At 35.0% G+C, this 16,778-nt stretch overlaps 1 protein-coding gene across 9 annotated transcripts in view; it reads right to left on the reverse strand.

Annotated features, from left to right (window-relative positions):
* Nucleotides 1-16,778, reverse strand: part of USP9X (ubiquitin specific peptidase 9 X-linked) — a 122,718-nt gene that overhangs the window by 65,764 nt on the left and 40,176 nt on the right. For 7 of the 9 annotated variants that reach the window (XR_016391381.1, XM_089904612.1, XM_089904611.1 and 4 more), the window contains exons 6-14: nucleotides 15,186-15,404; nucleotides 12,497-12,612; nucleotides 11,791-12,042; nucleotides 11,576-11,714; nucleotides 8,962-9,114; nucleotides 7,947-8,051; nucleotides 3,626-3,832; nucleotides 2,125-2,261; nucleotides 813-961 (exon numbers count right to left, since the gene is read on the reverse strand). Coding sequence is in view for 8 of the 9 variants with exons in the window: in XM_089904612.1 (XP_089760738.1) it covers nucleotides 813-961; nucleotides 2,125-2,261; nucleotides 3,626-3,832; nucleotides 7,947-8,051; nucleotides 8,962-9,114; nucleotides 11,576-11,714; nucleotides 11,791-12,042; nucleotides 12,497-12,612; nucleotides 15,186-15,404 (1,477 nt within the window). In the remaining variant the exon portion in view is untranslated. The remainder of the gene's footprint in view (nucleotides 1-812; nucleotides 962-2,124; nucleotides 2,262-3,625; nucleotides 3,833-7,946; nucleotides 8,052-8,961; nucleotides 9,115-11,575; nucleotides 11,715-11,790; nucleotides 12,043-12,496; nucleotides 12,613-15,185; nucleotides 15,405-16,778) is intronic. The other 2 variants (XM_089904610.1, XM_022556408.3) reach the window with 1 other exon arrangement.

The raw sequence follows: 16,778 nt of genomic DNA on the forward strand, positions 1-16,778 counted from the left end.
ATCTCTGTGGTAATATAAAGTTTTCCTTCTATGGCAATGTGAAGAAACTTAAACCTACAAGATAGTTCTGGGGTTTATTTTGGGGCCTATGAGTTTGGCATAAGACAGAGGAATATGTACTAAGAACCCATCTGTACCCTAGCACACAGACTCAGACACAACTGTCAGAGGGCAAAAGCACATTGAAACAGAGCTCCACATACAGCAGGCGCTTAAAAACGGACTGTTGACACCACAGAAATCTTTACCTTAACATGTTAAAACAAATTCACACTTTGAAACCAATGTAAACATGTGGATTCTAGTAGCCTCGGATCTCTTTCTTATAAACTTTTAATTCGTAAAGTCTGAAGAACTTATGAAACATGGACTTAGGATTACAAAAGAACTATAGTATTTGCAAGAACAGACTTAGACAAAAGTTTTCTTGAAAAGATAAAGGTGGTGGTAGTAAGGAAACAAAGGATGAAAATGAGTCAGGTACATACCTAGGAAGGTAACAACCAATTGTAGTATAGACAGGCAGAGCTCCCAGGCAGGGAAGAAAAATAAATCAATTTAAACAAGGAGAGTGGGTAAGGCAAGCACTTAGTAAAGAGCCTTGAAATGCTGGCCTGGAGTTTAGAGTGTGTAAGATTTGGGAGTAAAAGTGGATCACAAGTTCATAAAGGAACACAGTTTATAAAATCAACTACCTCGCATCTTTAAAAATACATTTGTTGTCACTTCTAAGGTAACTGATGAAAAAAAAAAACGCTGGTAAGGAAAACTGCTGTTATTTTTCATAGTTCATGTTAGCTTACAATACATACCTCTAGCATATAGTCTCATGCTTTCCATATAAGTTGCAAGGTTTTCTGCTACCAAAGTAACTAGGGCATGATTGTGCTGAAGTTGATTGATTAAGTCATGGCGATAGAATACATGGGGACTTCGCTGAGTTTGACTGAAACGAGAAGAACTTAACAATATAATTAGGCAATTAAACTCTGTTGTAATCGAAAGAGCTTATACAATCTAAATTCCAAGATACTAATTTAAACACTTAAAATGGTTTCCTTTATAAGAGAATTAACTTTGGGCCATTTATTTTCTTTAATGACAATATTAAGCTATTTAAAAGAAAATAATCAATGCCTCAAAAATAAGACATTAATTCCACTATTCTTCCTTCATACAAAAACTATGCATTAATATTCTCCAATTTCACACTATGGGAAAATCAATGACTGATTTCTTCTCCCATACTACAGTAGTACCAAAGCACTTACAAGTTTACATGATTATTTCCAGAATTATAAAATAGAAACATTTCTTGTAACATTAGCACCACAAAGATTATGTTGTAAATGTAGTGGAGAATTTAATCAAAGACAGTGCTTTTGTTAAAATTTTATTAGGCATTCAAAGTACAGAATTATCTCTTATTTCCATCAAGTATGCCAGATAATTTCAGTGGCATGTGTTGTATCTGTTAATCTCATTCCTCACTGCATTTTATCCTTCCTGCTTTGTTTCCCTTTTTGCCTGTATCTACCCTAATCCGTATTATATATTTCTTACAGACATTATATTTCCGTAATTGGTTTACTTTGCAATGTTTTAACGTTTTATTAACTTTGAAATGACATACTACAGAAGTTTTCACAGTAAAATAAACCTATTGGCTTTTTAAATAGTTTTTAAAGTTAATTTCAAACACTAGATTTCAGGTATGTTCAAATGATGAAAGATGACAGGTATAGTTTAAAAATACTTTCTGATTTATTTTAGCTAAAGTTTGTTAAATAGCCGACTTTAAATATCTTACATGCCAAACTTTAGTTACTGGAATAATCTGTTCTTGTACTTTCTGGTTATAAGAGTTGGAAAAGATAACATGAAAGCAATATTATCATCTTTATTCTGATACTTATCACTAAATTGTGTCTTACTTCCTCATCAATAAAAGAGGTGGATATGATAAAGGAATCTTCTTTTGTTCAAATTTAATCCATGTGTAAGCGTCCTGTCACCCCACTGTAATTTTCTTTTTTAAAACTCGCTTTCACCAACTGACAATGCCGTTTCTTTTCAAGAAAATACATAAATAAAAATATTGAAATTTTCTGCTAAAAGCCTTACCTCAAATTTTGAGGTGCTTCGCCAAACAAACTACAAATTTCTCTTATTTGTTTCAGTGCAGGAATTACCCATTTGTCATTTGTACGAAGTTCTTCTATAAAGCGATCTATCCACTGTATCTTCTGTGTGTCACGGTCCTTAAAAAACAATTTCAATGTTTTATATAGGTCAATACTCAGGAGAATTCCACCTTCAAATTAGCTTGAGAATTACAAAATAGAGCTTTTAAGATTAACATCATACACATTATGCTGTAACTGCAGTAAAGAATAATAAAGAGCTGCTTTTAAGTACATTTTTATTCCACATATACTACCAAAACTCCCAAAAGTAAAACACTATTATAAAAACTCAACATGACACGGATTCAGATATATCTACAGAAAGGTATTAAGCACACTGAAAAGTTTGATTTTAAGTTGCCAGGAGGTAGACATTTAGCTTTATCCAATGTATTAAGAGAGTCTACCACATAATAAAATCCAGCAATAACGTGTAACTCCAATTGTTACTCTGTATGGGTTTGTTTTTAGCATAGTAAGGAACATTGAAAATTTATGTTTTACCAAGAAAATAGTACGGCAACCGAGTGAAAAAAATTCACCAAAAATAAATTCACACACAAGGAGAGAAAGAGACAGAAACAGGTATAAGCAATTAAAAATTAATGTTATAAAATCAAAATAACTTCAGATATATTTTACTTCTCATACTTTACTCCTTCCCTGAGTCAATAATAATCAGAAATGTAGGTTTGTGTACCTAACAATTTTAAGTACAGATTATTTTTATTTTGTGTTTGTGTCTCTCTTTAATGAAATAATTTAAACTCAAGGTTCTTATTACTATTTGGTATACTAAATACTTAATGAACTACTAGTACAAGTGCAGTAAAAAAAAAAAAAAGAAAACACCTATGTGAGCTTATTAGTTCTTATCTAAATTTCAGTTCATTAGTATAGGAAATAGTTTTAACAAGTAGGAAATTACTCAGCAATATTCATTTTACCATGAATTAAAAAGATACACATGCTAGAAGTTAGAATGTAGGGAAGCTGTTGTGTGATCTGCTCATAGGGAAGGCACTAAATGTTTTAGTGTTTAGGAAGTTCTACTAATTCTTCTTAATTTCCGTAAGAAGCAAAGAAAACCTAACTTCTCTTACCTCTAAAGTCCATAATCAACTTTAGTATCTTATATGGCCTACTGATATTTGAAACTGGTATTTCAGCACCATACATCTGACACTACCACCACTATATTACTTGTTTTGTTTATACTGTCTTTCTACTAAGAAGACTAAACTGCTTTTAGATGATGCACAAAACTTAGACATAGAGACCTAAGAGGAAGGTGGACTTACATGAACAAAGTATGTCAATTCTTGAAGATCACTTCAAAAATAACAATGTCAGAAAAATCTGGAACTATTCTATATCTAAGCCATCCTCATGGTGAACGAGAAGGGTCACAAAAAGTGAGCAAGGCAGCACAACCTCACCTGGGAGCAACTATAATCTAGTATTTTTATGTGGGCACTGAGAGCCAGGTCCATGATGTCTACAGGCACATCATCACTATGGGCCAGATTCCACAGGAGGTTCAACACTTTGTGTGCCATCACACCATCTTTATCATCTTCTGCAAGACGACGTATCAGCTCAAGTAGCTTTTCTCGCTGCTTTTTACTTGCATTTGTCCAACTGGCCTAGAAAAAATTTTTTAAATGATATGGAAACAACACATATTTATTGGTCACTGCTTAAAATTGTCACTGGATAAACTATATTCATCAGAAAAACAACACAGCTAAGCACAGCATTATTCAAGTGGTATCTGAGCGATGACAGGACAGATTTAAATTCCAGGAAAAACAAAAGAATCTCCATTTACAGTTAAATACCGTAGATCAGAGTTTCTCAACCATGAGTACTACAAACATTCTGGACTGGAAAACTCTTTTTCCAGTTTTGTGGGGGGGCTGTCACGTGCACTGTAGGAAGTTTAAAAACACCCCTGGCCTCTACCCCACTAGAAGCCAGTAGCAACTCCTCCTCCTAGCTGTGACAACGAAAAATATCTCCAGATATTGCCAAGCATCTCTGGGAAGCAGAACAGCCTCCTGTTGAAAACTACTGCCTTAGATTCAGTCTGTCATTTGCACCTTTAAAATTATATTAAAAGATGTTAAAGACAACTTGATATACAAAGATTTTCATAATAAATGAAAAAAGCCTTTTATAGAGCAATGTGCATTACACGCATTTAAAAACAGAAGTCTATAACAAAGTCTGTTATTATCCAAGACTTACACAGAACAGAAATGATACAATGCTATTTCAATTTAGAAGACAGAATACTCATTTAAAAACTCTAAAATGGAAAAACAAAAAACAAAAAAACAAACCCTCTCTAAAATGGTACTTTTTAAATGCCCAGTTTATACAATGGGGTATGTGTGCAGGCTGGTGGCATCTGGTGGGTAGAGGTCAGGGATGTTGCTAAACAACATGAGAAAAGGTGTATGTTATAAAGTTGATAATCAGTGTTTATTGGAAAATAAACTGAAATCAACCTAATGGCAAATAGCAGGAGGATGATTAAGTAAATTACAGAGGATCCTTTTAATGGAATTATTACTCAGACATTTACAATGTGATAAATACAGGGTATGTCATAAGTCAACTGGAGTGCATACTTCTAATTCCTCCTAGACCCCTTAAAATTATGAAAGGAATAAGAGAAAGCTGCTAGGAATATAAGACAAGACTGAAATATTAGACTGTATTACAATTAAGAACATTTTAAAGAGACAGAGCAGCAAACATTATGTGCCTCCTAAAGAAGAGCACATCACCACCTATGATATATTCTAGCAAAACAACAACAAAAAAGGCTCTGTACCATACTTTTGATATACAACAAAGCAATAATCAATCCAGTTTCCTCAACAAATAATTTACAAGGGAAAAGTAAAGACAAAGGGGGGAACTGTAGATTCAAAGAGACTTAAAAGACATATGCAACTGATTACAAACTATGGAGCCTAGCTCAAACAAACTCCAAAAATAAGGTATAATCTGAGGCAACTGAAGTTTCATCACTATTTGAGAATATTAAGGAATTATTAGTTTTTAGGTATGATAACGATATTGTGAAGTTTTTCTTCATGTACTTATCTCTAACAGACATATACTAGAGTCATTAAATATGAAAAGGAGAATCCATTAAGAACATTTGTTCAGGGCTTCCCTGGCGGCGCAGTGGTTAAGAATCCACCTGCTAATGCAGGGGACACGGGTTCGAGCCCTCGTCTGGGAAGATCCCACATGCCATGGAGCAACTAAGCCCGTGCACCACAACTCCTGAGCCTGCGCTCTAGAGCCCGCGAGCCACAACTACTGAGCCCACGTGCCACAACTACTGAAGCCTGCACGCCTAGAGCCCATGCTCCACAAGAGAAGCCACCACAATGAGAAGCCTGCGCACCACAATGAAGAGTAGCCCCCACTTGCCACAACTAGAGAAAGCCCACGCACAGCAACAAAGACCCAACGCAGCCAAATACATAAATAAAAATTCCTTCCTTAAAAAAATAAACATTTGTTCATCCAAAGCCACCATAAGGTGAGTAAAAAAAAAACAAAAAAACACAACCACCACAATTTGCAACACCTGAACTGATAAAGATGACTAGCGTTCAGAATATGTCAAGAATTCCTAAGAACCGATAAGTACAAACAACTCAAAAGGGAAAAATTAGGCAAAAGACTTGAACAGGCTTTTCACACACACACATAAAAGGAGAACAGAAACATATGAAAAGATGTTCAACTTCATTAGTGATCAAGGATATAAAAACCAATACGACAATGAAGTAACATTTCATACCAAGCAGACTGTCAAAACTCCCAAATTCTGACAAAAACAAGTGCTGGCAAGAATGTGAAAATCTCAATGGGACTGTAAACTGGTATAACCACTTTGAAGAACGAACACCTAATTAGAACTCAAACATTGAAAAACTAGACCAGCTAGACCAGGCAAGTACATAAGTCTAATCAATAAGCTTTGAAATCATTTGGTTGCACTCTATAAAGAACTGCAAAGTGACCTGGACTTCATGCTTCTTTTGAATCATCTTTAGTAGAAAGTTTCAAGACACACTCCATAAGAACGTTAGTTTTACCAACACCTCAAAAAACAGTGCTTGTTACCAAATAGTAAGTGCTCAATAAACATCTATTAATCCAAAGGGGGGGAGCATAGATGATGGAATTATTTTTATATTTAGACTATTATTGTATTTAGACCACTCTTAGAAGAGGGGGTGGAGGGTCCAGAGAATGTAATAACAATCAACCTCTTCTTTCTCCTCCCATCATGGCCATCACTGGTCATGTACCATCATTTCATAAGTCATCTCAAAATTAAAAATGAATGGCAATTAACTTTAGAGTACCCCACCATAACTGATTCTGTTATTTCCTTAGCTGCCTTTGTTGTACTTCAAACTTAATTTTTCCATAAGGCAGTGATTTACAACTTTAATGTACTTAAGATTCATCTGAGAATCTTGCTTAAAATACAGACTCCCAGGCCCCATTCCTAGCAACTCAGAGTTAATTGGTCTTAAGTAGAAGCCAGTAATTGGTATTATTTTTTCTTCAATTGTGAAATACACATCAAGAAAGGTACAAACATACACATTATACTACATAATGTGAACACCTATGTAACTATTACCCAGGTCAAATATAATATGGTAAGCAGCACTCCAGAAGCTAGCTGGGTCTATTTCTGAAGTTTATGTTAATGCAATCAAGGTATATGAAATTCTTGTGTGCCTTCATTCCTTTCTTCAACCTTCTCTTTATTAGACTCACCCTTGTGGTTGAGCTGCTCAAATCTGCTCATTCTCATTGGTATGTTTCATTATATGAACATTCCACAATGTATCCATCTTACATAGCAATTTTTAGCTATTATAAATAATTCTGCCACAAATGTTGATTGTGTATACTGGTGTACATATGCATGAGTTTCTCTACAGTATATATTCAGAAGTCAAACCGATTAAGTCATGAAAATCTTACACTTTTCCAGAAACACCAAGCTATTTTCCTAAGTGGTTATAGGAACTTATGTTCCCACCAGCAGTCAGTATAACTGTTATAACTGTTATTTTTAACAAGATACCTTCGTGATCTAATGCCAGTTGTTAACAGAATGCCCCTATGTGAACACTGCCATAACATCTTGTGTTCTTAATCCACAAATTCACCAAACGCTTGGCTTTTACAAACCCAGCACTAGTAACTGGAGAGAGACCACTACACAATATGGCTTTAAAAAGTGCATCATGGCACCAATGCAGATATGACTGTAGGAGCTCTTGGGCTACCTTTTGAATTACATTTCCATTAAGTCCATGAATTACATTTCCAATTCGCCTGTGCATATCACCCCAGACTATTAAGGTATTGGTAGTCCTTGCTGTTGATTCTTTATTTTTCATTGCCACCAATTAATCCTTCCCTGCAGTCCTACAGTTCACTTGAACCTATAATAAAAACACAAACTGCTAGGGGAAAGGAATCCAAATTGACAACTGAATTTAAAAAAAAAATCCTTATTTATGAGGACTATTATTATAAAAATGAACATCAAGATCTCATTGAAAAAGAAAACAATGGTCAATTCCTTTACACTAGAAACTGTTTAATGATTTCCATTTAAGTACTTACTGGGTAAGAACCATTCATAGACTTAATGAATTAATTCTATTAAAAATGAAACTGTACTACTATGTTAACTATTACCTTAAAGCAATCAAAAAGATGATCAAGTTGCTCAGGAGAAAAATCCCATGCCAACTTTGCCAGTAGATCATGTACATTCTTCACAATGGCTTCATGCTTCCCCGCCTATTGAAAAACCAAAGAAAATCAGAGCATACTAAAATTTGAACAGCAATAAGTAGCATACACTGTCTGTGGAAAACTATTAATAAAGTATTCCCATCTCCGACTAACTGTGTAACCTAAGAAAATTCCTAATATTTTACATGTTTTAGAACTGCCATCTAAAACCTGACAACTCAATTTCTTGACATACATAGTTAATGTAGACTTTGGGAATTCATGTGAACTTTTATTACAGTTTATTGAATTTAACATGCCAGTTCTAACATTGCAAATAGGAGAATAAGGCCCACCAGTGGTACTGTTTCAAAACTGGAACCTTAAGCACTCAAAGGCAAAACTGAATGCTTTCTTGGTTTCTACAGACTCAATGAACAAAGCTTTGTAATCTAGAACTCATCAATACTTCCTAAGTGATCCATGAATAGAAACTTGTCATTAAGATAATCAAAGGAATCACATAGTTTCTATCTCTGAGACCAAAGATCACTTATCCTTCTAAAAGCTATTAATCTTTTGGATTATTACAGGATTTTATAAATAATCTAGTGATTTAACTTTCCTGACATCAGAGTTCTTTGTTTTCAGTATATGAAGAAACCAATTATGGATGTCTTATACTCTTTCAATAGACATTTCTTATTATTTTACGTTTGCCTCTTATTTAAAACCTACAAATTGCCAACCTTTACCAAATACATACAGTAGATGTTGGAATATTTTTTATTTTAAAAATATTACTGGCCATCTCAAAAGGATTCTTGACAGGACTTCTGTAAACAATAAGCATTTACCTATACTGAAAGTCAAACAGTGTAAGTCTTCATCCCTTTTAACTACAACTACTACCATTTCTTTAGTTTTTAGTACATTTCTTTTACAAACCAAAGAGCCACCATCTTAAATTCCTTACCTGCGCTGCCCAGATATTATCAAGATCTTGTAAGGTCAGGGCCTTTTCTTTGATGACAAAACGAAGAATCTTCTCTAGCTTTTCTACATACTGTGGTTGATGAAGACTATCTCGCAAGACTATGGATAAAATATTGTTCTGCTGTATCCACTCCTAAACAGAATTCAAACACTTGTTTCAAAGCTTCTAAAAATATATACATAAAGTATTGTTCACACTTTTAGCTTCCAGGGTTTTTTTTTCTTTCTTTTGTTTTTTTTAGTTGCAGCATGCATGTGGGATTTAGTTCCCCAACCAGGGATCAAACCGGGGCCCCCCTGAATTGGGAGCGCAGTCTTGCCCAATGAACCACCAGGGAAGTCCCTGTTCACACTTTTAAACATTAGCAGGAATTAAAAAACTCAAAATATGGGCTTCCCTGGTGGCACAGTGGTTGAGAGTCCACCTGCCGATGCAGGGGACACGGGTTCGTGCCCTGGTCTGGAAAGATCCCACATGCCGCGGAGCGGCTAGGCCCCGTGAGCCATGGCCGCTGAGCCTGCGCTCCTCAACGGGAGAGGCCACAACACTGAGAGGCCCGAGTACCGCAAATAAACAAAAACAAAACAAAAAACAAACAAAACAAAACAACTCAAAATATAATGCACTAATGGAACATGGTTATGTGTTCTTTTGATACAAAATTATGAAAAATCACAATAATTTCATGGAACTTAATTTTGCACATACAGAAATGTTTCCATGAATTAGAAACAGTGAAATCATTAAAAAGATTGTACTCCAGCATTTACTCAGAAAATTATTATTTAAATGTAGCAATTGGGCTTCCCTGGTGGCGCAGTGGTTAAGAATCCGCTTGCCAATGCAGGGGACACGGGTTCGCGCCCTGGTCTGGGACGATCCCACATGCCGCGGAGCAACTAATAAGCCCGTGCGCCACAACTACTGAGCCTGCGCTCTAGAGCCCGCGAGCCACAAGTACTGAAGCCTGCGCACCCACAGCCGGTGCTCCGCAACAAGAGAAGCCACCGCAATGAGAAGCCCACGCACCGCAACAAAGAGTAGACCCCGCTCGCCACAACTAGAGAAAGCCCGTGCACAGCAACGAAGACCCAACGCAGCCAAAAATAAATAAATAAAATAATTTTAAATAAATAAATAAATGTAGCGATCACCATGGTTTAGGTATGGTGGGTTATAGGACTTATTTTTGGATCTTTAGATTTTTTTATACCAGTTTTGATTTGGGTGAAAAGGTGCTTTTTACTTTTATTTATTAACCAATTACACTATTATTGCTTATCCATTAGCTTTTTAATCTTCTCAGCAATCCTAATGAGGGCTGTATTACCCTATTACAGAAAAGCAAACAGGCTCAGAAGTGTTGGAACCAATATCTGAATCAAGGCTGAAAGCTACCGAAGTCTGTGTTTCTCTAACACTATGCTATATTGCTTGACAGGTATTTATTTAATATTTAAATCAGCAAAAGAAAACTAACTCATGATACAATACAAAGGTAACAGTCCACACTGTATGATTTTACACTATTCAATTTAATGAGAATAAAAAGTATTTGGCCCCAAAATGTGCTAGAGAAAAGAAGTACACTTCTCAGCTGGTAAAGGCCCTTTTTTAATTCTAATCTATTACAGACAGATATTTTTGTAGAATACCATTAAAATGTGGCAATATGAAATTGCCACAGAAGTTTCTAAACACTCAATGCCATCTGCCATATTCATCTAGCCTTGGCAACAGCTCAAGGACCAGAACCAGACCTCAGACCACACTGAGTAGCTCTGTGCTCGACTTTCCACAAGGTGAACAGACAAATCAGATACACAAAACTAGATGTCTACCACCTGACCCCCTAACACAGGGCCAATGTGTCTAGGCATCCTCCACATACCTTTTATCACATTCTAATCACTGTTTTCCTATTAAACTGAGGCCTCCTTGAGGTCAAGGACGGTTCTTTTACAGATGTCTCCTCAGTACTGTCAGACAGTATGCACTAAAGTTATTCAACCAATATTTAAGTAGCATTCTTATTCATTTTTAAACTATAATATATGCAAATTATCTAGGGTAAAGTTTCCTAAACCTTCAACATCAAAATGATGTAAATGTAAGTGCTTAAGCGAAGTCCTTATAATGATGACAAAACATTAACTCATGTGTATCTTATTCCAATAATTCTATTTCCTATTTTAAAATCCTTAAGTGGAATTCATCAAATGAATAGGCCACTTCATTCAATAGCTACCAGATACTACCCAATCTATTTCCCAAATCACCTTTATTTACTCAATTTCAACCCCCCACCCGACAAGCTAATAATTATTTCAGAACACCTACATTCAGCAGTAAGCTTATCAAAGATGTGCTAAGCTACCCATTATCATCAAACAATTACATATCACCAAATATACCAAATAATAAACCATGTTATCACAAAAAGTTCTCAGGATTAACAGAGTTGTAGATCAATCCAAACACCTCCCAATTTCAAAGTTTACTTTAAAATGTTAACATTACTAACTTTAAGTAGAGCTATTCTGATTTTTGCCTTAGATAGACTTATTCATGAAAGTAGAATCAAAGGACTTACTGCCATTCGTTCAGCTGTGAGCCATTCTTCCTCCTCAGGGTTACCATGCCGATGAGTGTAGTATGATACACTAGATATCACCTTATTAACTTCATTAAGTGCATTCATCTTTCCATTAAAAGAAGAAATCTGCAATAATCTGTAAGAGAAATTCAGTGTTAAATACAATTCTAAACATTCACATAAATAATTATTTCAAGAGGTAAATATCTTACCTAAGTATCATTTTTAACCTAAATATTTCTAAATTTTTAACAGTTTCTTCTTGTCCTGGAACCCTTGAAGCTAAATTTTTCAAAGATTTAATAATCATTGAAAGAGCATCATTTTTGGCTTCATTCTTTGCTTCTTTTTTCAGTTCTTCATCAGTTAAGTTTTCTAAAAACTGTGGAACCATTTCGATTACTGGAAGGAAGTACTTTTTCACCGTATGAAGAGTGAGAAACTCATAGCATTGTCCAAATGGTCTGAAACAAGAGAGACAAAAATCTCTTTTAATATTCAATTTCTTACAATTCAACTAGGACTGAACTCAGACTGTACCTATTACTTTAAAACAATCCGGGGACGTCCCTGGTGGTCCAGTGGTTAAGACTCCACACTCCCAATGCAGGGGGTGCGGGTTCAATCCCTGATTGGGGAACTAGATCCTGCATGCTGGAACTAAGAGCCCACATGCTGCAACCAAAGATCCCGCGAGCCGCAACAAAGACCCGGCACAGCCAAATAAATATTTTTTTTAAATAATAATAAAAAATAATAAAATAAAATAAACCAGAGTAATTTCCTTTAAAAAATAAAAAATCCAAGTTACCAGCTAAAGAGAAGAAACCACATTTGAAAAAAGCAACAATTTTTAATCAAGCAATTAAGTAGCAATTTCTATAATGCACTGAAGATTAATTTTAAAACATAACTTACTTAATAAGGGCTGCAATTATTTGAACATTTAATGCTGATCCATTAATAAAACGATCATGCAAAATCTGAAACCCATTTAAAGTGCCGAATTTGTTGAGAAGATCCACGAGCCAACCCTGCAACAATACAGTTAATAAAAAAGTTAACTTCCTGCTTTTGGCGGGGGGGGGGGAATGCTATCTGAAGTAATTTCTTGATTGAAACATACTAGAAACAGGAAATTCAATAAAATTATTATGTAAAACCATCTTTGAAAAAAAGACACGGAATATTGCATATTGTTCACAGTAATCCTGTCTGTGAGAAAAGCATAAGTAGTAGTATAGATCACTAGGGCACAGTTGTTCGTTTGTAACGATATAGCTGGTGAACAGGAATTAGAAGCCACGCTTCTATCTCAGAGATTCCACCATAGGAGAATACCTTATTATCTGAAGGTCTATTTTAAAAAATTTAAGGGGGTAAAAAGACTCTTAAAAAAAAAAAAAAAAGATATTTGGTAACCTAAGATATTATTTGAATTTATTTTTTGTTGTAGTTGTGAATAACTACAAACACCCTAGAACTACAATAATCTTAAAGCCAAAGAAAAACTAATCCCTGGTATTCTATTTTTTGTTCCTAACTAGAACATGCTGGTTGATGCTTCGTTTTGACTCATGTGAATACACCCAGTTCTCATCTTAGAGGTACCACAATACAATGGTAAGAATTATCTTTCAACCTCTTCTCTAAGGGATAGCAAGTAACTCACAAGTACAGTGCAGCTGGGATAGGCAAATTAAAAAGGAATCAAAAGCTTATATAGATAAAAGAATCAAATGTATCTAAAAAGTCACGTACTTAAGACAACGTTTAATTCCTTGCCTTCTTCTAAAAGGCCACATTTTGCAAGTCACTGAGGGAAGAAAAACAAGAGGGGGAAAAAGGGGCACTTTCTCTACTTAAGTCTTAAGCAAAAATAATTTCTACAGCTATTCAAAAACAAACAAAAAGCAGTGTTCAGGACAAAGGGAAAACGCTAAGTAAAAGGTAACTGCTTTAAAGAGACACTAATGGTAGTTTTGATATGATTTTTATGAGACTCTAAATCAATTAAATTCTCAAATAAATCAACTACCATATATTTCTATGTAAGTTCATTATAATGTTTTCCTTTTTATTTGGCCTTAAAAGGCTAAATCAAAACAATTAAAACTCTGATTCTTACAAAGAAATCTGTTGAGATAAAGTCAGATACAAAAGAATTTATGTCAATTTAATTTTCATAAGGTATTTTAAATAGACAAAACTAAACTACAGGGATTATGGACATGTGCTTGAGTCCAGCTATAAAGAAAAGCAAGGAAATGATTTTATTAGTTAGGACATTACTTAACGTTAGGAAGGCCAGAGGGGGCAATGATTGGGAGGGAGTGTGGAAGGGGGCCTCCAGGGAGTGACAATGTACTATTTCTTGACCTGAGTGGGTTACGTGGATGCTCATTTTGCAATAAATCATTAAGCTATTTAAAAAAAAATAATAAAAATCTGAGCATTTAATTCACCAGGTCCCTTTTAGCATTCAGCAATTCTAAGAAAGTACATACTTATTATGTAATGTATTTTTATTTCTCCAGTAACTGGAATGAGACAATTAGGCTGATATACTCAACAGTTATGTATATATAACACAGTATATATATGTGCACAAAGTAAAGAATCAGGCTAAAGCTAATCTCATGTATTTTCAGCTGCATTGTACACTTACGCAATTAGGAATACTCAAAAATTAATAATACTCAAGAAAAGCTAGGCTTCAAAGAAAGATATTTAAAAATGTCTTCAACCAGAAGCCATCCTAAATCAACTTGTTCTCTGAGACTCTTACAGATTACTATTGACCTACAGAGCAAAAAATTAGGTAAAATTAAAAAAAAATACAGGTATATTTTAGAGATTGCCATTATTTAAATATTAATTTGATTTACTCAAACAAAAAAAGCCTGAAGTGGCAACAATAGGAACCTTGGGAAATACCAGAAACTCTCAGCTCGCAGTTCAGTAAGTTTTGATGACTTCCACTTTTAACAGAATAAACCAAACTATATATATATATATATATATATATGTTCAAATTTTCCTTTTTTTAAAAAGTAAGGTCATCAATATTTAAAAAGTCTTCCTAAATTCTAAAAATTATATATGGTTAATTATTTAATTAAAAGAAGTACAGCTTAGGGATGCATTTTTTAATGTACATTCTGTTTATGCTGGCACAGAAAATTTACATTGGAGAACTTTTACGTTTATGTATACTATATATATTTCATTGATATTTGTAAGTTTTGCTATTTTGCTTTCATTTGTAATTTCTATAGTTTTGTGACACATTAGCCAGGCCTTGGTCAAAAAAGTAATCTCCTACTCTACTCTTATTTAAAAGGAAAAATATGCTCTGTTTCATACCAACCCAAATTATGACTATTTCCCAAGAGGCTGGGCAGAAGACAATGGGGACTAACTACATGGAGAAAGCCAAAAATATTTTTAAATTAAAAAAAAAAAATTACAAAATAATGCAAAATCCCTTTAAGAGCAATGTGAAATTACCCTCCTCCATGTTAACAGTAGGTTCAGATCATTTAAAGTTCTATAGCAGAGCAAAACAACTGTAATATTTAACTTTGAAAATAACAAACCAACACACTTTTGGTGATCGAGGGTCTGGAGAACGAGCAAAGAGTTCATCTTCAGGCAACTGAACATTTGAGGAAACGGATTCACATGGACGTGTACCATTGTAGATATGGAATTTGCAATGAGGATTTAAGGCCATGGAGAGAAGTTCTAGAAGTGGAAACCAATCTTGGGACAACTTGGCCACACATAGCTCCACCAGGCGATGAGTATTGTTGATAATACACCTCTGTTATATAAAGAATAATTAATGAGATCAAACCATCCCAAGCAGAAATATCTTCTGATCTTGATTAATTATCTTTTTTTTTTTTGTACGTGGGCCTCTCACTGTTGTGGCCTCTCCCGTTGCGGAGCACAGGCTCCGGATGCGCAGGCTCAGCAGCCATGGCTCACGGGCCCAGCCGCTCCACGGCATGTGGGATCTTCCCGGACCGGGGCACGAACCCGTGTCCCCTGCATCGGCAGGCGGACTCTCAACCACTGCGCCACCAGGGAAGCCCTTGATTAATTATATCTTAATAATGACCTCTCAATTGTGCTATCCCGATCATTTTTGAGTTATGTTTAATTTTACTAATATTGGGATCAAATTTATATATCAAAAAAGAAATTAGCATTTACTTTATAATTTATATAGTACCTAATTTCAAAAGCTATTTGCAATGACTTACAAAATGAAGTAGGCACTGCTCTATGTCCCCAGACGATGCAAATTACCACTGCTTTCTCTATGCAATTTTCTGACTAGAGGCAACAATTCTAAAATCTAAACAATGTATCATCAAATATCCCAGGTGGGGTAGGTTTGCTATCTACGCCTCAATGCAAAAGTCTGATACCACTCCCAAACTTTCCATTCTATACTTAAAAACTTACATGTTGAATTAGAAGATGTTGGTATCTTTATGCTATGGTTATATTTGAGAAATAGTTCACAGGGCATAAAAATATGCCCTGCTTCACAATTTATAACCATATTTCCATATTATAAACAAGAACAGAGACTTGGAGTAATTATGGTACTTCAATCTAAAAATGCACATTTCTTATCACTTTTTAAGATCTCTGGAATCTGATTGTATCACATAATCAATGTATAGTGCATTTCCCTAGACTGAAGGTATTTGTAGAGATCTGTCTTGGTTTCTGCCAGTCATCTGGGGACACCACCAACCTGAGACCACTTTAAGTTCCCCATCTGATATTTTTTGTATCACAACTCTGATTTGAATTCAGGCTTCAAAACTGTTTGAATACTAGCTTGTGGTTTAAGTTTTTAAGAGATTTTTTCCCCCTCTACCAGGTGCCAAAGTTGAAATGTGCAGGTTTCTTTGGTGTTTCTTTCTGTATGTTAAGTTTATTTCTCTGCATTGACCCTTTGTGTCTCAGATAACAGATTCCCCATCTTGGGTGTTTTCCTTCCTCAGTGGTACATAAAGTGAGTGAGTGGTGTATTTCACAACTGTCATATTTTCAGTGAAATACGGTCACTTGTCAAAAGTCACAAGGCACTTGAGAACCAAGGAGACAGATTAAACCAATGTTTTCTAACTCTAAATCTCACACTCATTCTAAATGATCATGCTTCTTTCAACAGAAA

Source organism: Delphinapterus leucas, chromosome X (assembly GCF_059928025.1).
Source record: "Delphinapterus leucas isolate spDelLeu-1000000601 "Yukka" chromosome X, BTC_Dleu_Yukka2, whole genome shotgun sequence".
Classification (NCBI taxonomy): domain Eukaryota; kingdom Metazoa; phylum Chordata; class Mammalia; order Artiodactyla; family Monodontidae; genus Delphinapterus; species Delphinapterus leucas.